The sequence below is a fragment of the Arvicanthis niloticus genome, chromosome 23 (assembly GCF_011762505.2).
Source record: "Arvicanthis niloticus isolate mArvNil1 chromosome 23, mArvNil1.pat.X, whole genome shotgun sequence".
NCBI classification, from domain to species: Eukaryota; Metazoa; Chordata; class Mammalia; order Rodentia; family Muridae; genus Arvicanthis; species Arvicanthis niloticus.
Genome location: NC_133430.1, coordinates 28982195 through 29009994, shown reverse-complemented (window position 1 = coordinate 29009994; position 27800 = coordinate 28982195). Strand labels below are relative to the sequence as shown.

Below are 27800 nucleotides of genomic sequence, written 5' to 3'. Positions count from 1 at the left end.
CATCTCTAATTCCAGTTTTTGGGAATCCAACACTCTCTTCTGATTTCCACAGGCACCAGACAAGCAAGTGCTATTCAGACATATAAGAAAGCAAAACACCCCCACACATGAAATAAATGAAATTTAATTATCACCTTTTAAAAAAAATATTTTTTTAAAATAAGAAAGTATTTAAAAAGATTATCAATATAAATCAGAAGTACAGGGAAACATAAAAACATTCACATGTTGGTGAACAGTTTCTTTTAGAAATAAAGTATGTAAATAGAACCATCAGGAACAGGCAAAACACTGAACATACAAAATTTAGATAAAAATTAAGAAATATTTACCATTCTGTACAAAATGTTGCTCTGTATAGTTAACGATCAGGCTTTCTATGGTATAAACAGTTCCCTATTTTCCTGCTGTCCTTGAAAAGGCGACTAGTCTTCTATATATGGGTGTGATGTCAGCAGGACTCTAGTTTCAGGAAGGGAACTGCTTTGCCTAGTCGAAGAAGCTCCAGAACCATTTGTGGAGAAATGAGAAATTTGAGCAGCCACCTCCTGACGCTGGACATGGGACTTGCTTCAGATCTTCACTCTGATAAACATTCTTGAACAAAACCCTCCCTGGAATGACTGATACTTCCGTAGACTCAAATCTCAGTAGTGAAATATATTGACCCAAGAACACTCCTGAAAACATTTAAAAGGGTCACATGATTTCTCAGTTTCCGAAAGGAAAAAATGGACAGTGTGGGACCATGTTCCATAGTGCAAACACCCAAAGGGCCAGCACTTTACATCCTTACAGCAGAGCAGAGGGGCATGGTGAAGCCTCCCTGCATCTCTGCACTGACAGCATATCAACTGGACTACCCGTGCTGCATTTTAATTTCATTCTTGGGAAAACAGTACTTCCCACTGTCGTTTCCTAGGCGACAGGCTTGTTGTTTCCTTCTTTCAGATGCAGTTTCTTAGGAGGCTAAACTTGTTCTGTCAAGGTGCCAATCAGATCTTGGTTCTGTAGGACTAACCTTGCACTTTTTTAAAAAAAGGATTTATTTATTTAATGTATGTGAGTACACTGTAGCTGTCTTCAGAAGAGGACTTCAGATCCCATTACAGATGGTTGAGAGCCAGCCTGTGGTTGCTGGGAATTGAACTCTATTGAGTTCGTCAGTGCTCTTAACTGCTGAGCCATCTCTCCAGCCCCTAACCTTGAACTTTTAACTCAAAGGTATTTGTTCCTAAAATCTTTAAAATACACACAAATCCCACTATACAAACTTTTTATGTTTGAGTCTTTTGCCTCTTCAATGTATGTGTCACATGTGTGCTTGGGGCCCAGATGACAGAGAGGGTGTTGGGTCCCTTGAACTGGAGTTACAGTTACTTAAGAGCTATCATGTATGTGGATGCTGGGAACTGAACCTGGGTTCTTCTGGGTCATCTCTCCAGCTGCGCCTCATTCAAGAAATTAATTCTGGAGTTGGAACTTTATTCACAGCATATTCTTATGAACCCTCTCCACAGCCACTTAGAAATGGCTTGCAAACAGCACAGAAACTGGAACTGAGCTGAAGTTTGCTGATCTCCAATCTTACTTGAGCATGCCCCCTACAGGATCATGGGATGCTCTCGGCTAGCCTATTCCAGCTCATTCCTAAACCCAGGCCTCTGATACTCTAGAGAGCCTTGGCAGTCCTAGAACTCACCTGTAGACCAAGCCGGCCTCTAATTCAGAGATCCACCTGCCCCTACATCCTGAGTGCCGCGATTAAGGCATGCACCACAACCGAGTGGCTAAAGAGTCTGTTTTAATGGCATTGATAAACTTTCTGTTGGGTTTACCAAAACCAAACCAAACCAAACCAAACCAAACCAAACCAAACCAAACCAAACCAAAAACCCAGCTTGTTGGTTTCATGTGAGTCAAATTTAATGGATCATCAAAGAAATGTTAAGAAAAATTTCCCAAATGTGAGTTACAAAAAATTCTCCAATCATGCACTAATTTTAGAATCTAGCTTATGTAAGGAATTTGTATTACTTATTTTCCTTATTAAAAAATAACACACCTGCTTTTATCACACAAACCCAATGATCAGGTGCACATAAATAAAGGGGGTGGGGGAACAGGGCAGAGAAAGTTGGAAATTGAACAAATCACACTCTAGGCAGCAGACAGGACAGTGGCTTTCAGCTAGTCCCTGTCTCCCAAATTAACAGGTACACCCAGTTTCTAGAAAGCACCACCAAAATTCCCCCATGGAGATGACACTGTATTTTTGACATCAATGACCACAAGGCCAAGAAACATTCTTCCAGCACAGCATAATGCTCAGGGGAGAGACAGCTAGAGACTTCAGTATCGTGAACAATAACACACGAGGAAACGTGAACTCTTGATACACCAACCCTCAAAGACAGATACAGATCTTTAACTTAAATAGAGTAAGTTTATTCACGGAGAAACAGCTAACAACACCCCCCTAGAGACTTTTAGTCATTAAAAAACCTACCAGGTAGTCTAGAGAGGAGGGTGACCTTAAATGTCTGATCCTCTACCCGTGGAGTGCATAAGAAACAGGCATACACTACACCTGACTTATGTGGCACTGGATACTGAACCCAGAGCTTAGTGTATGGCAGGCATGTGCTCTACCAATTAAGTGACAACTGTGGCTCCCAAGGAACACTTTAATTTCATTGTCTTCATCTGCTTAAGATTCCTCTGTGAGCGCAGAGAAGAGTGAAGAGCCGAAGAATCTGATGACTAAGGATTAGGTATTCTGGTGGCTGGTTCATAGATCACATAGTGCTGGGAGAAAGACACTATTTCCTATTAACAAGCTTTGAGGTGTTGACTCAGCACAGACATATGAACTCACTTCGTCCACCCTCATGATGCTTATGTCTGTGTGGATCATTATACTGATACGGCATGACAAACACACACTCCTTCTCTAAGAGCTTAGAACTGGACAAGTAGGTTACTCTAATCCGTTTTTAGGCTCTAAGATGGGCCCAAGGCAGCAGCATGATAGACGACTTCTTCCCTTGCGTGGCAACAAAAGCCTGCCTGAGTAAGAGAATCTAGCCCCTAGGTTTTAGCGGTAGGATTCAACCTTATCCGTTTTACTGGGCTATTCTGGTCATGCAGATGGCACAAACCATCTGCAGTAATGTCTCTTCTTCTCTCCTCTGTGGGTTCTAAAGGAAAGTCCTGGCCTGTGGCCAGGACCTGACGAACAGTCATATTAACTCGAGCAGTTTTCAAGTAGGTGGCACACACCTGCCAGTCCTCCACAGAACAGGGCTCAACCAATGAATCGCTAGGGAGGACAGCTGGGAGAGGTGTCTCTAGGCAGTGAGGCAGGCACTCCCCATCAGGATGTGGAAGGACTCGAGGGACTGCATGATTTAACAGGCGGCTGAAACCCGACATTACCATGATGTCACCACTGTGCATAAACATGGCTGTGGGGGCTTCATTTCTCTTGAGGCCACCCAGGAGAAAGATGGCAGACTGCCCAAACCAACAAAAAAAAAAAAAAAAAAAAAAAAAAAAAAAAAAGTTTCTGTTATTAGTTACATTTGTGAAAGTTACTGCTAACTGCATCCTTTTTTTCATTGCAGCTGGACACTGGTTCCAAGTTCTTACATTTCTTAATCTGCCACAGTATGGAAGCCAGAGGACCACTCACAGGAGCCAGTTCTTTCTGCTACACAGCTTTCAGTGGTTAACTGGGGATGTGAGCGGTGGCAGGTGACTTCTCCTGCTAAAGCACCTCATGATTCTTATGTACTTTTGATCTGTGTGCACCTCTGTGGAGGCCAAAAGTTAACGCTGATGTCTTCCATCTTTGTATTCTGTTTTTCAAAATGTGTATGGGTGGTGACCACAGGTATGTTTGTACACATGTGCCCAGTGTACGCAGAGCCAGAACAGTGAACCGGATTACCTGGGGCCGGAATTTCAGGTGGCTGTGAGCTACCATGCGGGCGCTGAGAATCAACTTTAGTTACCATGTGTGTGAATGTGCTATGGAGCACACATGGCAGTCAGAGAACACTTAGGAGTTCTCTCCTTCTACTGTGGAGTTTGGGCATCAAGTCAGGCCACCAGGCTTGTTAGGGAAATGCTTCACATATCATCTCCTTATTTTTGTGTGGCTGTGCTCAGGCCGCAGTGCATGTGAAAGGTCAGGATAACTCCTGGAGGAGTTGCTTCACTCTTCTCCATGGGGGTCCTATAAAAGTAACCTTTATTTGCCTGAAATAATTGTCCTCTCCTGACTTACTGCCTCCATCTGCTAACCCAGGTCTAGCCCTGGAAGCCTCTAGCCTCTGTACAATCTAATCTAGGCCTCTGAGACTTGCTGCTGTACGAGCTGACTCTTTCTGAGCTCTGGCTTGATGATTCAACTCAGCAGTCTTAGCTCAAAACTCCTCCCCATGCCTACTGACTGAATCCAGCTTCTTCTCCCTGTTTCTTATTGAACTGGTCTCAGAGTAACTCTAGCCATCTGTTCTAATCTCCTGGCTCCTTCTCATTTGTTCTTTACCAGGGTCTAGCTTGTTCTTTCTTCGACCTGTCTCTGTAAAACTTTCTGGGTAAACCTGTCTCCTCCTCTGTCTCGTCAGAGTTGGACATATCCTATTCTGTCAAATCTTTCTCTGATGTGGCACTTTGTCTGCCACTCAATTAGACATCACTTTCCAACATGGGTGTTTTCTTCTACAAACTAACTTTACCTTCATTGTTTGGAATTAAAGGTGTGCCACAACACAACTAGAAACAGGTTTTTTTTTCTTCTTCTTCCAGTAAATTACACAATGTTGGTGTTCACAGTGCGATCAAATATCCTGCAACAGGGTCCCAAGACTGAACTTGCAGCCTCTGATGAGCCATCTCACAGGCCTCACCTCCCCTACCCCGGCTCACGCCCCTGGATTACAAGCATGTGCTGTTTCATATGTCTGGATTTTTACCTGGGTTCTGAACTCAGGTCCTCATGCTAGTTCAGCAAGTTACTTAACTGAGCTGTCTCCTCAGCCCACAAGTCATCACTGTGAAACTATTCTGGCTTGTATTTCTGAGCGATCAACCTATGATCTGCTGCCCATACATTATTATGACAGCCGACAGGCCTGCTGCAAAATAAAATGTGATGCAGCAGACATGCAAAGCAAGCACTGAATCTCAACACATTTAAGTTTTGTTGAAGCATCTTTTCTTTTAAAGTTTCAAGCAGGCTTCATGTTTTACTCTATTTTGCTCTGCTCTTCAAAAACAAAACAAAAACCCCAAAACAATAACAAAAACTGGTTCTCGCTTGCTTATTATTATATATAGTAGTGACAGTATCTCTCATTATAAAACTTAAATCTTTACTAATTTCAGCTTTAAAATGCCTTAGCAAAAAAAATAACAAACAATCTGAAATTCCTGAAATTAAGTTACCTGAAGGACAGCAAGGGTTTGGAATGATCTAGTTCAGATCTGTCCACATGGATTCCCAGTGTGGAGTCAAGGCGGTAGTAATTCAGGATGCCCGCTTCTGCTCGGAAATCCTGGAATCCACAGGCCGTGGCGACTTGCTCTGAGAGGAAAGCCAGGTCAGAAGGGAAAGGTGTATAATGATCTGCTGAGTATTTCTTTGGTAAAAGTAGAGAAAATAGGAAAAATAAACAAATTTCTCAAAACATTAGAAATCGTCGAATAAAATCCTTTGCCTCACTGAATGCCATTCACACAGGGGCCCACCAATCCCCCCAGCCCATTCTTTCTTAAGATAAGTTCTCAAGATAAAGCAGCCTTGGCTAGCTGGAGCCTGCTATACACACTAGGCCAGTCTTCAACTTGTAGTGATCCTTCTGACTTTGCCTTAGGTGCTGGGAAACAAGTGTGTGCCCTGATGCCTGGCTGGGTATCTCCCCAGCCGTGAGGCAACACAGAAATCTAATAATAAACCATTCACTATATTGAGCACCCAGCATGCAAGGCAGTGGTAAGTCACACAAGTTCACGCGTTTTGGCATATACACAGAAACAACTTCCCTACCATCCTAGCATATTTGAATCCGAAGCAGGAGAGTTCTCTTAAGTTAAAGTAACTCAGGACTGTTATGACCAAGAGAGCCCAAGGAACGAGATGATCAATGTAAAACTGCACTATGAATGAGACACTGAGGCAACCTGAAGAACTATCCCCTTCACTATTATTGTGGATCACTGAGACAAAGATATTTTTTTTGGTGAAAGATGTCAGAAATAATTGGGCATGGCATCTTGTACTATCATCTCAAATTTTTGTGTATGTGAACATTTGTGTTAACATATTATGTGTTTCATTGTGACATTTCCAGAAACACACACACACACAAAATGTATTTTTTTAAGTCACAGTCAAGCTTTAAACACTCTTGTTTGACCTCCTTGCCCCTTCCCTCTTCTACTCTCATGTCTTCTTCCCATTACTCTTACTTTTTTGGTGATCCAGTGAGGTTTCAGCAGCATTACTTATAGAAACAGGGGTACTTTACCAGTGGCTACTGCTGAAGAAAATCTCTTCCTTCCCCAGCAAGCATATAGTTCCACAGGGAAGGGTGGGGTTCTGTGAGGTCCTTCTCCCAAGATTATTATTAAATATTATTAAACATTATTTTAATATTTATAAAAACACTATAGACAGCTTGTAACCTGGCTTGATGCCCATTTACTTGGTCAATCTGCCAAGATGATATGCTCAAAACATTTGGATTAAATCTGACTTAAATCATGGCCTAGGTAGGATCTTTTTTTTTTTTTTTTTTTTTAATTTATTTATTTATTTTATGTATATGAGTACACTGTTGCTGTCTTCAGACACACTAGAAGAGGTCATCAGATCCCATTACAGATGGTTGTGAGCCACCATGTGGTTGCTGGGAATTGAACTCAGGACCTTTGGAAGAGCAGTCAGTGCTCTTAACCACTGAGCCATCACTCCAGCCCCCTAGGTAGGATCTTCAAACTGGAAGTCTTTCTCAGTCATCTATCTCCTTAACCTGCTTCTGTTTCTCTTAACCCTCAGACACTGCACATACTCCTCAAGAATGACAAATCTGCCATTGGGAGTTAGGGCTTCCTGGACTATGCATACCTATAGGTTGGATGCTGCTTCACTCTAAGTTCTTTCTGGGTTAAATTAAAGTAAAATCTTAACAGAAAACACCATGTTTGTCTTACAACTCTGCTAGTGTTCGGGTGCAGTCTAGTTGGAGCAAGTCACAAAATATCAAGAGTGGAACTAATTGAAAAAACGCTTTTCTGTGGATGGCTTTACCTCTTTGGTTGGAACTTCTGTCCCTCTTCTTCCTTTTTTAGTTTTTATTTTTATTTATTTGTTTATTTGTTTATTATTATTTTTTCTTATGAGACAGGGTTTCTCTGTGTAACAGCCCTGGCTGATCTGGAACACATTCTGTAGACCAGGATGGCCTCGAATTCGGATCTGCCTGCTCCTGCCTCCAGAGTGTTGGGATTAAAGGTGTGTGCCACTCTTAAACAGAAGGTTGTTGTTAGAGACACTAAGGTGTCCTTTATTATTTTGAGCTTCAGTCCTTTAGACAATCAGGGTTGCTGTCAAGTCTTGTCCTTCAGGACCTTCAGCCACACCCACAGTCTACACACTGTTCTCCTTTTTATTGCCTACTGTTTTCTTTGAATATTCTTGTAGTTCTTAGTACTTTTCAATTCTCATTTTCTTAGTAAAGAAAGGGTAACTCTGAAGTACATAAAAATAATTAGAGCAAATGAAAATATTATTATATCATTGACTGGCTTTTGTCAGGAGATCTAACTGTTTAGAACAGTGAGGTGCTGCTAGAGAGACTTCACGGGCATTAGTCAATCAATTAATCTGAGCTTTTACAAACACTATTTTATGTATATGAGTGTTTTGCTGGCATGCATGTCTGTGCAGCATGTGTGTGCACTTACTGCCCAGAGAGGCCAGAAGAGGGCATCAGATTCCTTGGTGGATATGATGGATATGAGCTAACATATGGGTGCTGGAAACTGAAGCTAGGTCCTCTGTAAGAATAACAGATGCTCTTTCCTTTAAAAAAAAAAAAGATTTATTTATTTATTTTATGTATGTGAGAGTACACTGTAGCTGTCTTCAGACACACCAGAAGAAGGCATCAGATCCCATTACAAATGGTGAGCCACCATGTGGTTGCTGCGAATTGAACTCAGGACCCCTGGAGGAGTAGTCAATGCTCTTAACCACTGAGCCATCTCTCCAGCACCAACAACAGATGTTCTTAACCACTGAGCCATCTCTGTATCTCCTAATTTAATTTTTTGAGAAGAATCTTGTTATTATATAGACCACATTGGACTTGAACTAGTGCACCTCCTGTCTCAGCCTCCTGAGGTTAGAGATAGGATTAGAGATACATGGAACCTATAAATGTATAACAAAGGAATAAAGCAAATACCTTACTGTCCCAGTTATAATGGTAGCCCAGAGTGACCCAGCGCAATCTCTCTAGTAAACTTCGGGGTCTCCGCTTATTCACTTCTTTAGACCTGCAAAGATTGTAACCAAGAGAATTGAATCATCTTAAATGGTACTGACAGTCCTCTCTACAAACATGTCTATGCATTTATAGCCTAAGCTGTTAACCAAGGCTGGATAAGAAGGCAGACACATTAAGAGAATGAAGACTGGAATTGAGATTTTTGTTTACTTTTGAGTCAGAGTCTATACACACACACACACACACACACACACACACACACACACACACACACACACACACATATTATGTAGTCCTGGCTAGCTAGCACTCATTAGGTTCATTAGGTAGTCAAATATGGCTTCAAACTGAAACAACCTGCCTGTCTTTGCCTTGTGAGTGCTGGTATTTACTGTGTACACCATTGTTCCTAGCTTAATAGAAGTGCTAGATTTAACCGAACTTCAAATTTTTATCCAACTACTGACTTTCTCAGCAAACAGAAGCAGTTCTGCTCTCTGCCCTCAATGCTTCCTCCAGGCATTAGAAGGATGATGCATGGGTGGACGGGCCGCCCTCTCCCCTGGTCAATGTGCTCCCACAGCAGCTTGCTGTTTCTGTCATGGCTAAGTCCTTTATATAAGTGTAGGCATTTTTCTTAGCAACCATGTTGTAACACTGCTTTCAAGAGAACCCTAACTAATTGCATGGAAACGAACTGGACAGCTGTCCACTCTGCAGTAGGCAGTCTGGGTTATATAAACAAGCATTGTATTTTCTTTTTTGTCTACAAAAAATAGTGGTGTGGCAGTGGCACATACTTTTAATCCCAGCACTAAGGGAGCAGAGGCAGACTGATCTCTGAGTTCAAGGCCAGCTTTACAGAATAAGTTTCAGGATAGCCAGGGTTACACAGAGAAACTTCATCTCAAAGAACCAAATCAACCCACCCACCAATCAACCAAAAAACCAGTGGTGCATCACTGGAAAGCCACCAATGGAGCCAGATCAGACTACCTAAGTCAACACTTCCAGATTTATAAAAACACAATGGGATGCTTGGTGTACTCTGAGGTGTAAGAAATATGCTTGTTTTCTTAAAAAACAAAAACCCAAACAACAACAACCAACCCCCTCCACCCCCCCAAAAAAACCCCATGATGGTGCTGGGCATAGTGGTACCTACCTTTAATCTCAGCACTCAGAAGGCAGATACAGGAGGAGCTCTATGAGTTCAAGGTTAGCATGATTTACATAGCAAGCTCCAGGATTAGACAGAAAGACATTATATCAAAACAAAACTATGCAGGTGTCATGTCGGTTGGTCTTATATTCAGTTGCTGACTTCTGTGCCCACAGACTTGGTGCCAGCCTGGATGCTAGCATTGCCATGATCATTGAATCATCTCCTCCATCAGTATTGTGTAAAGAATGCTCTAGAATTACTTAACTGGTTAATAGAGTTGATTAGTCTACAGTTGGGCAGAGGAGACAGGAAGCCTGGATTTCTGATCCCAGGACCAGGGAAGAGACCATGAGGTTGCCATGAGAGAGCAGACATGAGAACACACATGGACCAGAGCCAGCTAGGGGAAGCCAGATGGCAAGTATTGGGGCTTTAGAGGGTTAGAATAACTCAGAACATACCCAGCCTAGGCTTGCAGCTTGTTAATAAACTTAGTATGTGTTTACGTCAATCATTTGGGAGCTAGAAGGAGAACTGATAAGGTTCATGCTTCAATTAATCTACAGTGTCATAAAACAAGGAATTTGACTAGTTCTTTGCTCTGGTTCTAAGATAGAAATTTCTTTTATATATCTGGTCCTGGGAATAAAACTCAAGAGCCTCATGCATGTCAGTCAAGTGCTCTGTCATCGAACTCACCCACTCTAAAACCTCAGAATTTCCTAACAGCAGTCCCACTGTAACTCATGGTGGGCCCTTGCATCACACCTGGGTTTATGCTAAGGAGTGATGATTCAGGATGTTGGCTGGTAACCCCACAAAATCCAACAGTGTGATTAGAGGGGTGAGGTTTAATGTTAACTGATATTAGTTGGACATGCAAAATGGGCGTGGCCTTAAGACTGAATTCGATTACATGGCTAATGACTTGTATCTATTCATGTGTAAGTATGTGTGTGGATGAGCATGCCCTTGGAGGCCAGAGGTCAACTTGGGTGTCATTTCCAAGGTATCTGTCTATCTTGCTTTTACCTAACAGGGGCATCCTAATTAGATCAGCAAGTAAGCCCCAGGGATCTGTCTGTCTCTATTTTCAGGGATTACAAGTATGTGGCACTATGCAGTTTTTTTTGTTTTTTAAATGTGGATAGGTTGAATTCAGATCCTCAAGCTTGTATGACAAACATTTTACCAACTTAATTACCTCTCAAGTCTTTGTATCACGACAAGGCTATGACTGGCTCCCCTACCCCAACTAAAACAAAAGAAATCACCTGTGTTCTGGGGACCTGAACTGAGGTCCATGTTCTAATAAGGAAAAACTTTCCTCTTGGAGTCACCTCTCAAGCTCAAATGACTAATGGTTTAATCAGCAGTGACTATTCAACAAAGTGCTAAAAAAATTAAGGCCACTAGAACTTGGAACTCACTGCTGGTTTATCAATCAACATGTAGGGTACTATGTCCTGATTGGATATTGAAGGGCACCCACACAAGTGTTTTCCTGAGGCCTTTTCTAGTGAATCACTAAACATGAAGGGGCCATGAAATGCCCCCAAAACCATCATCACTGGTCACAAGTACGAGCAGCCTAGAAAGTCCTCAAATCTGACGTTTGAAGTAAAGCGTCTGTGCTAACTTTGGGAAGCTTCACCACAACCAAACTATAGATGAGAAGCCGTGAAATGACACGGCTTCTTCATTCTGTGTAGAAAGCAGTTTGAAGGGGGGCAAAAGCAGATGGCTGTGAGGCCACGCTGGCATTCTGTAGAAAACATGGAACGATAGTGACTTGGACTGACATAGGGATAAAGACAGAGAGAAATGATAGTTTAATCTGACTCTAATGCCTACTTTGTTTGCAAGAGATGAATTTCATGCCTTTTAACTTTTAATGGATATATCCTATTTCTGAGACAGGTCATGACTGATTAATGGTCTCCTGTTGATGAATAAGGCTGTAATAAAGGCGCTTGCACTTAAAATGTGCACATCTACCCACATCATACTGAAGAACACACGGCCTAGACAAATACAGCTGTATTACCCAAGTAAGACTCTAGCTATAGTGCTCCTGAAAAAGGCATAGATTGAAATGAAATCATTTTGAAATCTTATTTTTTGGTTCCCCAGGTGAGAAGACGTTGGGGTAATCAGATTATCTTGGGGGAGCTTCCTGAACAGTAGATGACTTTTACTCTACAGACTTTGGGAGTGGAGAGAACTTCATATACTGCTCACAGGACTGTAGCAGGTCATGACTCAAATACCTGGGTGGTTCATCCCACCTAACACCTTCATTTCCCACAAGAGGACTGAAACATACATCACACAGCTACAGGACGAGAAGCAGAGACCTAGTTGATTTTCAATGCTGCCAGCACAAGGTCTCAGAATATCAATTTCTTCTAGCATTGACAACATAAGGTATAACCACCTTATTAGACAGAAAAGTATTTTCCCATTGCCTATTGATTGATTTACTGCAGAGGTTCATCTGAGCTATCTCAGAATGCAGCTGAGGTTTCTATCATCATGCATCAGGAAGACTGGTTTGGACTGGTTTAGTGCTATTGAGCACTGTGATTTCATTCAGGCACATCTTCCCTTACATTGCCTTCGGTTCTAAGGGAAGCACGAAAAGCTGAAGAAAAGGAAAGGTTTCCCTCACTGCTCCTACATGTACCTTAAACTATGGACCAAGGAAGCTTTACAGGAAACCCCTGATGGTAGTTTTCCCTTCCCTTTTGAGGTAGGACAATCTTGTATTCCCCCTCTAGAATCAGCATAACAGTTTATGGTATGAAGGGCAGACAGGCCACCAAGCTGATATAATTCCGACAAGCATCTAAGGACTTCTCACCTACACTCACAACCCTCAGGAAGGAAATGTTAAAAAACTTGCTCAAGATTAGCCAGCTACTATGGAACCGAGCAAGGATCTAGAGACAGGCGATCTGATCCAGAGCTGCTGCTCTAGACTGCTGAGCCCTGTATGATGTGGCCCTACTCTACCTGCAATGCCCACTTCCTGGTTTGTCTACTGTACCTGTGACTTCCAGGAGGCATTTTCTATAAATTGTTCCAACCTTGCCATACGAGTGATCATTCTCACGATAATGGATAAATTCTACACTGGATTCTGCCAATGAATCTATTTAAATGTCTTTATTTCTTCACATTTTTACAAAAATCATAGAAGACAAGAACTGTTTTTTTTTTTCCTATTTAGAACTGAGATAAACACACAGGTTAAATACCACCACTCTGCAGCATAAAAACTGTAAGAGGAAAGAAGCAGAATGTTGGAGTACTGCAATTCACCCAGCTACTGATTAAGCTGGTTAGAACTTGCATGAACTCCAATTACTCTTGCATACGCTGTCCCCCTTGCTTGGCCACAGGCAGACTCAAGCAAGGTCTACGGATATGCCTAGCAAATGTTTCCCATCTTCTTTTGAATCTCAAACACTCTGAAGTACACACCTCACAGAACATACTGTCTCAAACACTGCACCTCTGCTCAGGCTGACTAATACCCCTAACCAGATTGTCTACTGTCCTGAATGGCAAATCCCTAGTTATTTTTGAAGAACAGTTGAAATGGTCAGAGAAAGAGAAAAAAAAAAAATACTTATAAAAAACTGTATTAAAAAGTAATTCTTCTTGGATACCTTCACCCTGTTTGGAAGAATCATTTCCTCCTGTGCTCCCCAAGTTCCTAACCACTATTACAGCATTTTCTCAGCTCCATTGTAATTACTTTCATAGATAATTCCTTTGAAAGACCATTCCATAAGGAGAGTGTCCATATCCTATGAATTAAGTCTTGTGTCTCCAATGCCCAGCATCACGCCTGGTACCCAACTGTTTTCTCCAATGAGCATTTGTGGAATGAATGCTGAAACATCAAGATCCAAACACTAGTTCTTCCATGAGCAACAACTGACTCATCACCACAGAAGAGCTAGCAGGAGCAACTCCATGTAAGACACAGTGCTATCAGCAGCGGTTCTTTCTACAAGTATTTAAAGGAACACACGTGATAAAAGTGTCTGAAGTGGGATAAGAACATCACGTGATGATGAATGTGGATGAACTCAGTTTCTACACTATGATAAAACTCTTCTAAGTGGATCTCATTTTAATGTAACTGTCAAAGCATCTGTCCAAATGTTCTTGGGGAAAGAAAAGAACAGTGCTGTGTAGAAATGAGGGGTGGGGGAACCAAACAAAACTCAATACAGCCACTTACCTTAGGAACTCTTTGCTCTGTTCCCACAGCCCTTGGGTCTCTTCTTTCGTCATGTGCTTGTCCAGGTTACAGACATTAGGTTTCTGGGAGTACAACTTAAGGCACTGTTTTACCCAGTGCCACTGGCATCCCGGGAGGAAGGGATTTGGAATAAAAATAAATCCTATAAAAGACAAAAAAGATGGGGTATGAGTGCTGAAGTTGTTCTGGTTTCTTTTTTCACATTTTTATGCCCACAATTCTGTCATTTACTTCCCATATCCTTTCTATTTAAAGTTAATGAAAAACCAACTTCTGATGAACATGAGACACTCTGTAAATATCTGACTTCGGGGGACATTCTCAAGAGGAATAAAGAAGAAACAAGGTTAGCTGTCAATGGTGCTATCCTAAAGCAACTTTATAACTCAAAGTTCACCCTTAGATTTTCACCCAGTATCCATAAGTCACAAGACTCCTCCATGTCTGTGTTTCACTTAGTACAAAGAAGGCCGCCTCTAAGACTGGACTTAATTAACCATACATCTTCATCCAGTAAATGGAACACTAGTTATTAGTCTATTTTGTTTCTCAGTGTCAAATCCACCTTTCTTGAACATACAAATACCAATAACTCTAATTTCAGAACATCTGACACCATCTTCCTGATTTGACCAGTACTGTACACATGTTGTGTACAGATTAGGTGCAGGCAGAAACCACACACTCACACATAAAATACTATTCTAACATTTCCTCTTCTACTGCCCAATCACTGGCTGTAGCCTTTATTTAACAAATTCGATTGGACAGAAGGTTTACAAGATTCACTCCTCCTTCGCAGCCCCTCCCAGGAGTGGAATTACCATGACAGCAAGAGGCCAGGGCTATCCACCACATGATCCAGTACACACTTTCAAAGTGACTTGAATTTAATGCCTCTATCTAGACAGTCTAGTTCAGATTAAATAAATTTCTTTTTCTTGTGGGTGTTTTTAAAAAAGAGATTCTCAGTACGTTGCTCTGGATATCCTGAAACTTGGTATGCTTCATCAGGCTGGCCTCAAAGTCACAGGTCTCTGTGTCTCTGTCTCCCAAGTGGTGGGTTGAAATCTATGCACCACTCCACCTGGCTTTTCTTTTTTGTAAGGGTAACTGAACCAAGGGCTTGTGCATGTTAGGCAAACAGTCTATCACTGAGCTATAACTCTAAGCTTCTCTTATTGAAAATCTGCTTTTCTTTAACTTGCATTGTTTAGGGGTTCTGACTCCCACAACTCCAAATTGGTTGTTTTTGTTTTTACAGATACGATTTTGTTATTGTAGTTGAACTGATCTGTCCCATCCTTCACTCTGCCCCCTTTGAAGTTGGTCTTGTTGCAGTGATCCCCCTGCTTCAGCATTTTGAGTTAGTTTTGGGATTACAGGCATACACTGACACACTTGCTCCAAAACAGCTTTCCATTTTTTAAAATCTATTTAATTACATCCCAACACTGTCCCCCCAATCCAATCCCATCCTCACAGATTAATTTTTCTTACCTACATTTTGTTACCTCAACACCTACAGCTTACGATCAACATTTATTGACAACTCAGTACATTTCAGGTACTGACTGAAGCACTTTACACGTATATTCAAACTAAACTACCATAATATTTTACAATATTTATTTTAACCACACATGTGGTTAAACATACATGTATGTATGTTTCCAGCAGTGGAGTCACAGCTAGTTTTTAAGCTGGGAGCTGAACTTAGGTTCTCTGAAGAATAATATGCACTCTTAACCACTGAGCTATCTCTCTAGGCCCCAAACTTCATTCTAATCTTATGGTGAGCTCCGTTTTTATACATTTTATGCCTGAAGAAATTAAAGCCAAGGGAAATGAAGAGATTTGCCCTGCATCAGTTAGCACATAGAAGAGCTAGGCATGAGGTCGGATGAATGGGAACCATATTTTCACATTCCCCACCCAAGCCCTTCCTTCTCCAGACCCACTTTCCTCCTGCTTACTCCAGTATAGACAGGTACAAACAAGTTCGTTCAGATTTAAGTAGGATCTAGAAGAAAATCCTCTGATCACCCCAAAAGGAGAGTCCTCCACACACTCTGCATGTACTTGTACCAAATGCAGCTTCCAAAGGCTGTGAGAAGACACAGTGAAGTTCCAGCCCAAGCGATACAGCTCAAGCATGAATCCCTGCGAAGCCGGAAACATCACTCTGATGAGACAGAGCCAAAGCGGGCCTGACAACTTCGTCCTCCAATCTATATGGCAAGAAGGCCCGACCAACAGACAACTGCGGCTTTGAAAAGAAGAGTTAAGAAGTCTAAGAGCAGTCCACAGGGATAGGAGAGATAGGCCTGCATTTTGTGAACATACATACAAGTACGTAAAAAGTCATATGCAGAAAATAAATACGTCTTGGGGTTGGAGAACTGGCTTAGCAGTGAAGAGCATATACTGTTCTTGCAGAAAACTAGGGTTTGATTCCCAGTACCCATGTCAGGTGGCTCCAGTGATCTGATAAATTCTCCTCTCCTTTAAGGGCAAAGGCATATATGTGCACGTATCCCTTCTCCATCCCATATAAAATGAAAATGTTCAACTTAGACCAGACATATGGCCCAGCAGTTAAGAGCACTTGCTGCCCTTCCAGAGGACAGTTTTAGTTCCAAACACCAACATGACAGCTCATAACCATCTAACTCTTCAGTCAGGGGACACGACAAGCTCTTTTGACTTCCCAAGTACCAGGCATACATGCAAGCAAAACACTCACACAATAAAAGACAAATGTACTCTTCACAAAAACAAAACATTTAAATCATTTAGTCTATTATGCTATTATTCTATCCCTTAAAATTCTGGCAGAGTTGAGGTTCAGAGTTATGGCAGAGTTTAGAGTCTGTCTTTACTTTTTTCATTTAATTTGCTAATTTATTTTTCATTTCTGAGTTTCCTTAGTCTTTTTTTTTTTTTTTTTTTTTTTTTTCCCGAGACAGGGTTTCTCTGTATAGCCTTGGCTGTCCTGGTAGACCAGGCTAGCCTCGAACTCAGAAAACCGCCTGCCTCTGCCTCCCAAGTGCTGGGATTAAAGGCGTGCGCCACCACCTTAGTCTTTGGTAACATTAAACAGACTCTTCAGAGAAGACACAAATAGAACAGGTTCCAGGGTGGGGCATTAATGTGTTTTAAATATATTCTTTATCTATTCATAGCTCTTCCCATGAAATTGGAATAACTGAATACTTTCACTTCTCTCAGGCGCACTTACCAGGATAGCCTTCAAGTCCATAGGCCTGCCACTGGCTCACAGGCTGAAGTCCTACCCTACAGGTATCATGCTCAGTCACTGAGGACACATTCAGAGGGAATCTGACCACCTGGAAGGAGACAGACCTAAGTCAGAGGGTTAGTTATCTTAGAGGTCAACCCTGAGAACCTGAGAGCTCAAAAGACATTCAATACTAACTCCCCCACCAACTTGACCTATGGCCTGTTTCTGCATCTGTAGTCTTAACAAATATTATTTTCTGGTAAGTTAAGCTAAGTGGTAAAAGGACAATTAAGCTAGACTGGTTTTGGCTTTATTTTTAAGACATATTCATTTTGTGTGTATGAGTTATTTGCCTGCATGTATATGTACCATGTACATGCCCGGTGCCTGTGGAGGTGAGAAGGTATTGGGTTTATTCCCTGGCACTGGAGCTATGGATGGTTATGAGCTGCTATGTAGGTACTGGGATCTGAACTCAGGTCCTTTACAAGAGTGGTGGGTGCTCTTACTGATGAGCTATCTCTCCAGCCCCTAATTTTGACTTTCAAGACAACCCTTTCCTACAAGAACACACTTTTGTTAATTTAAGAGGATTCTCAAAAAGCATTTGCAAACCGGGTGGTGGCGGTGCACACCTTTAATCCCAGCACTTGGGAGGCAGAGGCAGGGGGATTTCTGAGTTCGAGGCCAGCCTGGTCTACAGTTTCAGGACAGCCAGGACTATACAGAGAAACCCTGTCTTGAAAAAAACCAAAAAAAAAAAAAAAAAAAAAAAACCAAAAAAAAACAACCCCAAAACAAACAAACAAAAAATCATTTGCAAGTGTAATCTATCTCAGGTCACAGTGCTCTTTGGTCTGGTTAGTGCAAAACATGGTTTCTGAAGCAGTTTGTTGTAGTTAGCAATAGGAAACTATCAGGCAGGAGTAGGTTGAGAAAATAGAGTACTCTAGCCACAAAATTATTCCCACAAAACACCAGGGTTCCATTTGCTGACACTGCTACCCTTTAATGAAATACTGTTAGAACTTTGCTTTTATTATTAAAAAAATAAATTATTAGGAGCTCATAAAGTTTTCTTTGTACATAAGGGCATCTTATAGATGAGTTATTACACTGGATAAGCAGCAGGTAGCCAGGTGTCTCAACACACACACACACACCCTTAACCCCAGCACACGAGAAGCTGTGATTTTGAGGTGAGCAGGGTCTACACATCCAGTTCCAGGACAATAGGTAGGGATACAAAGAGACACTCTATTTCAAACAAACAACCCCCCCAAACCCAACTAAACCAAAAAACACCCCAAACCAAACAACCACCACCCCAAACCTAAACAAACAAAAATTGAAACCAAACCCCAAAGCCCCAAACCCCAATGTTATAAGGGAAACAAACAAAAAATGAAGCCACTTCATTTTTCCATGAATGTTAGAAGTGGCTTGCTTTAAAATGCCTCTCTTTCTGAAGATAAATGAGCGTCTTTTTTTTTGCTGTTCCTGATGGTTTTTGGAGATGAATCTCTTACTACGTAGCCCTGGGTGTCCAGGAACTCAGAGTTCCGCCTCAAAGTTCTGCCTTTGTCTGTCTTCAAGTCCTGAAATTAAAGGTGTGTGCCACATGCCTGGCTTGAGAAATGAGGTTGTTTCAGTCTCCAAGGATGGAAATTTCCTGACAAAATACAAATGACTGGTATATAGACAGGCCTCAAACAATAACAACATACACACCAGGCAAAAACTCCACCACAGAGCTACAGGCCAGGTCCATCAGTCTTTAAAATAAAATGGCTATCTGAAACTTTCTGAGAGTCTTGATCAGCTTAAGTTTTCTAGTTACTCATCCGCTGGCAAAATATTTGGTCATGAGTTCTTAAATAGTCCACACTTGATACTGCACTCGAATTCAGAAACATTCTCAAATCTTAAGATTTACAAACTTACTCTATATGCTAAAAGAACCAAGTCACTGAGCTTTTAGAGGAAAAAAAAAAAATTTCCTCTTTCTGATTTTTCTCTTGCCAGACTGGCAGCCATTTTTAACTCCACTGCTCTAACCTGGTGTTGTGACAATAGCTTCTCTAAAATGCTACCTTTAATCTGCTGAGATGGTGAAATTGACAAGCCAAACTTTCTTTTAATCAATACGTACTGTATTTCTGAGCTCTGTGCAACAAAAAGAACACTTCTGGGAGGCGTGAGCACGTGCATGAATAGAGATAAAGGGAGCTGAATCCCAAGGACTTCCCAGTCCAATGCTAATCTAACATGTAATTCAGATGACTCTAGAACCGAATCTGTTAACAAAGTTTCTGAGAAGTGGAGTTCTGGACTCCAATTTTACTTACTTCTGTGCTAGTTAACAATTTCTGATGTGAACATCCCTGCACAATAAATACCAAAGCCAAAATAAGGGGTTACATATTTTCCCTCTTAAGTGTCTACAAAGACACCCTGGCATGGTGGTTCAGTTAGCTGCCAGCCTGGACTCCCAAATGAGACTCTGTCTCAACAAGATGAAGTTTTAAAAAAATATGATAAGGGCCAGGTGGTGGTGGCACACACCTGTATTCCAGCACTCAGGAGGCAGAGGCAAGGATCTCTGTAAGTTTGAGGCTAGCCTGGTCTACAGAGTGAGTTCCTCCAGAACAGGCAGGGATACACAGAAACCCTGTCTTGAAAAACTGTAAGTAAATGTGACCATGGAAAATAAAACACACCACTACAGCCACGCTTTACCCTCTGCCCGCTTCCTTCTCGTTATGTTCTCTTTACGTAGAAATGGGTAAGAGTATACAGGTTTAGCTTTTGCTTAGAAATTTGTTTACTTATATGTGTATGAGTATTTTGCCTGTGGAGCTCAGGAGAGGGTGTCTGATCCGCTGGAAGCAGAGTTACAGACGGCTGTAAGCTGCCACGTGGATGCTAGGAATCAAACCCAAATTCTCTGGAACACCAGTAAGTGCTCTTAACTACGGAGCCATCTCTCCAGGGTCCTAGATTCGTAGGAAAAAAAAAAAACCTGCTAATTTTACCTTTACTTTCACCTCTTTTTCTAAGAAGACAGGGTCGAGTCTGTCTTTTTAAATGGCTGGTTTTATTCGAAGCTATGGGGCCACCCTAACGTCCACGAAAATGTTTCTTCTAGGCTTTACACAAAATAACGCATTAGTATTAAGCGAACGGTTAAAAAAAAGTACGAGCAATTTCCAGATTTTTTTTTTTTTTTTTTTTTTTAAAGCAAGGTCGCGTGGGTTGGGGGAAAATGGCGGCAGGAAGCTGCGGCCCAGCGCTTTGGGGGCAGTGAGCCAGCCGGTCGCTCATCGCTCGGCAGTACAGCCCTTGGAACAGGCCCACCAGGGGCTTCTCTCCAAAATAGGTCCCGGGGCGGACAAGTCTCGTGGGGCCCAGCAGGCCGTTAAGCGTGCGGAGCAGCGCACACTACTCCTCCCTTCCTACCTTGGGCACGCCGGGCTTCGGGCTCCGAGCCACATGAGCCTCTGAGAAGTCGAGGACCGCTTCCAAGTCGGCTGTCCCCGGCCGGCTCTGCCGGTAGAAGCGGAAAAGCTTCCGGAAAGCATCCTCTCTGGATTCTGTAGCCAGCGTGGCTAATGAAACCACCGCAGACGCCATCTTCCCCATCTCGTCCCTGCGAACAGTTTGGCCCGGAAGCAGAACTCCAAATTCCGGAATCGGGCAAGTCCTTCCGGGGTCACCACCCCAGGTCGTTATACATTCAGTCTTAACATGGCAGCCTCCGCTGTAAAGGGGCTAACCGCATTGCGTTCCAGTACTGGTCGGCCTATTGCGTTTATCAGAAAAATTCCTTGGACCGCGGCATCGAGTGAGTGATGGAGATGATGAAGGGCGCAATCTTTATGCTTTAAGTAACGCGTAAAACCTATGCACAAACTCGCAAAGCATGACTACTCTGTAGAGAACCTAAGTCAACATGGTCGGTGGGTTAGGTCAGGCTGTTTGCTTATGTATTTTTTTATTTATTTTTAAGGAGAGCTTTTATGAATTTGCCTGTCACCCTTGCGCCTTGCACAGGGACCTAAGCTGATACTCCTTTGAAAAGAACATAGTCGTTTGATCTTGAATAAACTCTTGCGCAAAAAAATTTTGCTTCCGGTTAACTGTTTAAGCATGATCCTCCCCACTCCCCCGAGTTTTAGGGCCAGAATCGATAGTACTCAGCGATTCGGAATGATTTGGTGGAAAGATTTGTTATTTACTTTCTTGTACATTCACGAGTCAGAAGGAGCTATTTGGACCTCAGGGGAGCTTGGCTTTAAAGTGGCAAGAACGTAGGGGTGGAGATGAGAGAAAAGATTTCTTTTGGTTCAAAGCTGAAACTTGGACCAAGGAACTGATAAAGGGGAGGGGTCGGAATCACTGAGTTTTTTGAGGTAAAATCGACAGCATTCTTAGCATAGATGACCTGTGGTTTTAGAATTTAGAAAGAACAAACCGAGAGAAGATGAATAGTAAAAGTTGCAGTATGTGAATTTGAGCTGCTTGTGGGGCCTCTGGATAGCTTTTGTGATTGAAGAGTGGATTCTCGAACTCAGAATGCCTGGGTTAGGATTCCAAACTAGTATTTTTAATAGTTCTATAATCCGAATAACTGAGGTCAATATGGGAAAGGAGAACCCATTTAATTTTCTAAAAAGTGAAATCAGTAATACCTCTCCCATAGAATTGGGGAGAGGAATACATAAGTTTATAGGTGAACTTGGTAGGTTTATGCTAGAATGTAAGTACTTAACAAGTGATAGTGGTTCTGCTTGCATGGCTGTTAAAACTGATGCACAGAAAAGACTAGTCTGGTGATAGAGAATTGGTTAGTTCTAAAATGACTTACCATTTTTGCTTTTGTCAACTGCAATTTAAAGTATTTTTGTATATGTATATTTGTCAGTGTGGGTATGTGCAGGTGAATGAAGGTGCCCCATGTAGTACACACAAGAGGGCATTGCATCCACAGGAACCGGAATTACCGTCAGTTCCAGCTCTCCCGGTGTGCATCCTTAGAACTGAACATGGGTCCTCTGTAAGAGCAGTGTGTACTCTTAATCGCAGAACCGTCCCTCCAACCTTTACTTATTTTAAGCAAGATCTCATACTATAGCCCACTGAGTGCTGAGGTTATAGGTGAGACACTGTGCCGTGCTGAATTCAAATTTTTAAATTTGCTCATCAAAACTTAAAATCCAAGAGCATTGTTGGTAGTTATTAATGTGTAGACCAGCCCCTTTAAAAGTATAAAATATAGTGATTTCTTAGTTTTTGTGACACAGATGTAGTTATATGATTGGAAATAGGATGTGTGTCCCTTCTTGGTGCATGCCAAGTCCACTATAGTGCTCTCCCTTACATTCTGTTGGACTTTCCCCACCACCTAGTAGGTTCAAGTTTCCATTCTACCAGGGTTGACTTGAAACCTTTCAAACTCTTTAACATTGCAACTTTGAAAGAGTTTGGCTTTTTTTTTTTCCAGTTCATCCTTTGATTTAACAAACACATGCTATCTAGGCATTGCTTTTAGTATCTACAGCACACTGTCCTGAAGTGATTTGGTAAGAAGCTTACCTTCTAGAAGAGGTTTCTTTAGTGTGTTGGCTCTCTGTTGCCCTGAAAGACTATCTGACATAAACAGATTAAAGGAAGAAATAGTTTTAGTCTGTCTTTCAGTCCAGTTTTACCCAGGCTTGTTTGGGTTTGTCTTGGCATAGTATATCATAATGAAGGCGGAGGAAGGCTGTGTACTTTCAGAGAGAATGAGTAGGAGTAAGGGGCCTCGGTGTTCTTCATGGGCAGGCCCCTCCCACTGCTATAACGTCCTTCCACTAACTAAGCCCTGTATCCTAAAAGGTTCCCACCCCAATAGCACCACAGGCTGGTAACCAAGCCTTTAGCATAGGGGCCAATGATGAATATGAACGATCCAAACTATCAGATTGGAAATGTTTTCTAGAATGTTTACTGTCTGTCTTTTTTTTTTTTTTTTTTTTTTTTAATTTTTTTTAAATTTACACTTCCATTTTTAAAAAAAAATTAAAAAATTTTTATTATATATTTCATACATATATGTGTATATAGTGTATATGTGTATATATATACACATACATATATATACATATATATGTATGTATATATAAACATACATACATGCATACATACATACAATGTGGATAGTATATATATATGTGTAGCTGTTTTCAGACACACCAGAAGAGGGCATCAGATCCCATTACAGATGGTTGTGAGCCACCATGTGGTTGCTGGGAATCGAACTCAGGACCTCTGGAAGAGCAGTCAGTGCTCTTAACCACTGAGCCATCTCTCCAGCCCTACTATCTGGTTTTAACATATATGTTTGGTGCTATTTTTCCTAATTTCCAGTTACTTGCCAATCTTTAGGGCCTTTCAGAAATTTAGCCTCTGATTCTTGAAGGATTATTTGATGTTTAATCATTTATTTAGCCATGATTGAAAAGCTTTACTGGACAACACTCTATTAGCATGGAGTTCCTTGTTAGCCTGTGGTGTAGTGGTGGGATGGAGACTCGCAAACAAGAAGTACAGACAGTTGGACCAGTGATGCTTAGATTAACTTGGAACTGTCTTACTTTCTGTTGCTGTGATGAGATGCTGTAACTAAGGCAATTTAAAGGAGGAGTTTATTGGGGGCTTACAGTTTCAAAGTATGAGTCTATGACCATCACGGTGGGGAGCATGAGGGCAGGCTGGACACTGGAATAGTAGCTGACAGCACATATCCTGAGATAACCATCAAGAAGGAGAGGGAGCCGGGCGGTGGTGGCGCACGCCTTTAATCCCAGCACTTGGGAGGCAGAGGCAGGTGGATTTCTGAGTTCGAGGCCAGCCTGGTCTACAGAGTGAGTTCCAGGACAGCCAGGGCTACACAGAGAAACCCTGTCTCGAAAAACCAAAACCAAAAAAAAAAAAAAAAAAAAAAAAAAAAAAAGAGAGAGAGTGAACAACTGGGAATTATGTGGACTTTTGAAACTTTAGTGCCAATCCCCAGTGACATACCTCCTTCTGCATGGCCTAACCTCCTAATCTTTCCCAAACAGTTCCACCAACTGTAGACCAAGTATTCAAATACATGAGCCTATAAGACTATTTTCATTCAAACTGCAACAGGGACATAAGTAACATTAAAATGTAAACCTGCAAAGCAGAACCACTGTAGAGAGAAAAGGACCATGTAGCTTTATCTTTAAGATCAGATACTGGAAACCTTTTGAGATCTAACAGGAAGAGTATTGTATTCTAATTAGTATGAACTCAGTAAGATAATAGTTGATGTATTAGCTTATCCTGGAAAAAAACAATTTAGGTCAGAGGATATAAGAGTACGGGCATATGGAAGAGCACCCACATATGCAAAGAAGGGAATCCACAGGATAGGACAGAGAACTGAGTTTGCTGTACTTAACAGTAACTAGGCCAGCAATAGACTCATCCAAGACTAGTTAAGTTGAGATCCTGTTTGGAAATCTCTAATGTGTCTGGCAGGACACTGGGCTGTCACAGTCAGTGCCTTCTGCTTACGGGAATGGGACTCCCACACCCAGTGCAGTACACAGTTGCTGGTGTGCTGAGATGATGAGTTGAGCATGGAGACTCTAGGCAGTTCCGCAGTGTATCTGTCCATGTTCCCATCCCACCTTCACATCTGCTGCTGTACAGCATCATTCATCTGCGTAGCTGGCTCTGGGGTCTCAGACTCAGGAAGTGCAAAGTAGCTCTTGTTCATGAGAAGTTCAGGAATTCTGGAATCTTTTACATTTTATCTGCAATATTTGCTACAGAATGCAAGATACATGAACTTACTTTAATATGCGCTCTCCCTTCTTACAGGTGAGTTGAGAGAACATTTTGCTCAGTTTGGCCATGTAAGAAAGTGCACTTTACCTTTTGTGAGTATTAAAACAATAACAAAAAAACCTAGTGGGGGTGGGGTGGGGACATATCCTATGATAGAGCGCTTGGCTAGTAGGTATGAGCATCTGTGTTTGATCCTCACACTGAGAGTGTCAGAAGGAAAAAAATTATCTTTGAATTCTTCATTGGGTAATACTGATTAAAGCATATAATAATCACAGATGTTTATACATTTTAATTAAAATCTGTTTTATCCAGTGATGGTAGAGGTGGTGGCAGTGGAGGCAGGGCAACCACCTTTAATCCCATCACTTGGGAGGCAGAGGCAGGTAGATTTGAGTTTGAGGCCAGCCTGGTCTACAGAGTGAGTTCCACTGCAGCCAGGGCGACAGAGAAATCTTGTCTTGAAAATAACAACTGGAATTTTGTTTATTGTCTTGCTTGTTCCTTGACTATTTGCATCTGTTGTATTGCAAGTTCCTCAACCAAGAACTGACCTTAATACTTACATGTAATTAAAATGGTACGAAGGCAAAAAGGAGAAGGGGGGATGGGATAGGGGCTTTCTAGGGAGGGGAAATGGGGAAAGGGGATGACATCTGAAATGTAAATAAATAAAATATCCAATAAAAAAGGAAAATAACAACCAAACAAAAAGTTACAGTATTACATAACTTCTCCCTTCCCATTCTTCTTTACAACCCATCCCATGTATCCCATTGGTACTATAATCTGGGTTGGTATTATAGTTCAGAGTTCACAGCTGAGTTACACCATCATTGTCTTTATCCCAGAGCACCCTGCATAATGCCATAGACATCATGAGACCCAGCCAGTACAAAGAAATCCTCTAGCATAGACAGGATGTCACATAGCATGGGCTGGACTCCTACTTGCTTAGCAGGGATGATCTTAATGCAGATCTTGCCTGCATCCCAAGGGCTAGAATTACAGCTGTGTGCTATATACCCAACTATCATCTCAGGTTTAACACAAACTTTTAATGCCTTGTCTTGTGACAGTGATCCCAGGTGAGCACCAGACATATGGGACTGGATCATTGTCTGGATCACCAGCTTTTGTTACATCCTATGTTAAGAAGATTACTTTGCAAGTATCAGAGTAATATCCAACTGTTTGTGTTTTGCAGCAGTATAGTTTTGTAAGAAAGACTAATGAGGGCCAAATATACATCTTCACTAAACAAACATCAGTGTCTTCTACTAGTGTTGTAGGGATGAGACAGTGCCTCCAAGCTCACTAGAATCTCTTCTGTGCCTCATACAAGGCCAAATGATAAACACTCTGCCTCTCCCACAAGGGAGGTAGCAAACTGTTTACCCTGAAGCTTGGAGCTCTGTTGGTGAAGGTTTTCCTTTTCCTCTTGTTCTTGAGTGAGGGTGCTGGGGAATGCACTTGGTGAAGACAGTGGTGAAGAGCACTTGCTGCTCTTCCAGAGGATCTGAGTTTGATTCCTGCACCCACATGGGATGGCTCACAACTACCTCTAACTCCAGTTCCATGGGAGCTAATGCCCTCTTCTGGTCTCCATGGTGACTTCTATACACTCGGCACACATTTGCACAAGCACACAAGCACGAACATCCTAACAAAGCATGTCCTCCTGTGGTAGTGGTGTGAGGTTCATTGATCTCAGGAATACCCAGATACACCTACCTTTCTGGGCTTTTTCTTTTTCTTTCGAGACAGGGTTTTTCTGTGTAGTCCTGGCTGTCCTGGAACTCACTTTGTAGACCAGACTGGCCTCAAACTCAGAAATCCACCTGCCACTGCCTCTCAAGTGCTGGGACTAAAGGTGTGCGCCACCACTGCCCAGCCTTTGTGGGCTTTTCTAACAATTAGTTTCATTAGAAACAAACAAACAAAAAGAAAGTGAAACACAAGTACTTCAGTGGTGTTTCCTTTGACTAAAACCATTAGTGGTTTGCTTCTTGGACTTTTGACTATATCAAATGTACTCCCAGAAAGCTCTGATGGTATTTCCTCAATTTCCAGTATAGTAACACTAAGATTTAGCCTTGGGTAACCAGGAGGGTATGTAGGAAGGCCTACTGACATGCATTGTTGAGAGCGGATTTTGGCAAATGACAAAGTTGGTAGTTTTATGTGAATGGACCTCATGGAAACGTGATGTTCATGGTTAATCCTTTTCTATTTCATTTTTAGGACAAAGAGACTGGCTTTCACAGAGGCATGGGCTGGGTTCAGTTTTCTTCACAGGAAGAACTTCAGAATGCACTACAACAAGACCATCATATTATTGATGGAGTGAAAGTGAGTGTTCCTGTCTGATGTGTGTTCCCTGTCCCTTTAAAGAGTAGTTGGTGTCCTGTAAGGTCTGAAAACGGAAGTCCCTGAGGACTCCTCTTTAGTTTTGGTGCTAGGGACTGAATGCAGAGTGCACACATATGCTAAGTACATGCTCTTCTGAGTTACACCCACACATGGAAAGCCCTTTGATGGCTTATCAGCGTGTATGTAACAGAACAGTGGAAACAGCAGTGTAGGCAAAGGGGCTGAAACCGTCTCATTCCCACTGACTTAAGTTTCAGTTTATGACAAGACGGAAGACAACAAGGTACTTGAGTCATTGGGTGTGAATCTCGAATCTTAAAAACAAGTAGATTATCCCTTTAATGTTTCTTAAAAAACATAAAT

General features: G+C 41.8%; 2 protein-coding genes and 1 non-coding gene across 3 annotated transcripts in view; 1 reads left to right on the top strand and 2 right to left on the bottom strand.

The window, feature by feature from the left end:
- Positions 1-108: 108 nt before the first annotated feature.
- On the bottom strand, positions 109-20909 carry Alkbh1 (alkB homolog 1, histone H2A dioxygenase). Its single transcript, XM_076921553.1, has 6 exons — positions 20664-20909; positions 17202-17310; positions 13940-14102; positions 8478-8568; positions 5456-5648; positions 109-3527 (listed from the first exon to the last, which is right to left on the bottom strand). The coding sequence occupies exons 1-6, from the start codon at positions 20844-20846 to the stop codon at positions 3091-3093; spliced, it is 1176 nt and encodes a 391-aa protein (XP_076777668.1). The 5' UTR covers positions 20847-20909; the 3' UTR covers positions 109-3090.
- On the bottom strand, positions 12985-13119 carry LOC143437226 (small nucleolar RNA SNORA58). Its single transcript, XR_013106838.1, has one exon. It is a non-coding gene; the product is annotated as a small nucleolar RNA SNORA58 (small nucleolar RNA).
- The window catches only part of Slirp (SRA stem-loop interacting RNA binding protein), a 7057-nt gene continuing 153 nt past the window's right edge, over positions 20897-27800 (top strand). Inside the window, exons 1-3 of the mRNA XM_076921552.1 lie at positions 20897-21048; positions 25098-25156; positions 27309-27416. Coding sequence (XP_076777667.1) covers positions 20952-21048; positions 25098-25156; positions 27309-27416 — 264 coding nt within the window. The 5' untranslated portion in view covers positions 20897-20951. The remainder of the gene's footprint in view (positions 21049-25097; positions 25157-27308; positions 27417-27800) is intronic.

Excerpts from the sequence above, each read along its gene's own strand:
- Alkbh1 (XM_076921553.1), bottom strand. The coding sequence starts at position 20,846 with ATGGGGAAGATGGCGTCTGCGGTGGTTTCATTAGCCACGCTGGCTACA. Across the intron at positions 17,311-20,663 it reads CGAAGCCCGGCGTGCCCAAG|GTGGTCAGATTCCCTCTGAA; the intron begins GTAGGAAGGGAG and ends GTCTCCTTCCAG. Across the intron at positions 14,103-17,201 it reads TGGACTTGAAGGCTATCCTG|GATTTATTTTTATTCCAAAT; the intron begins GTAAGTGCGCCT and ends TGTCTTTTATAG.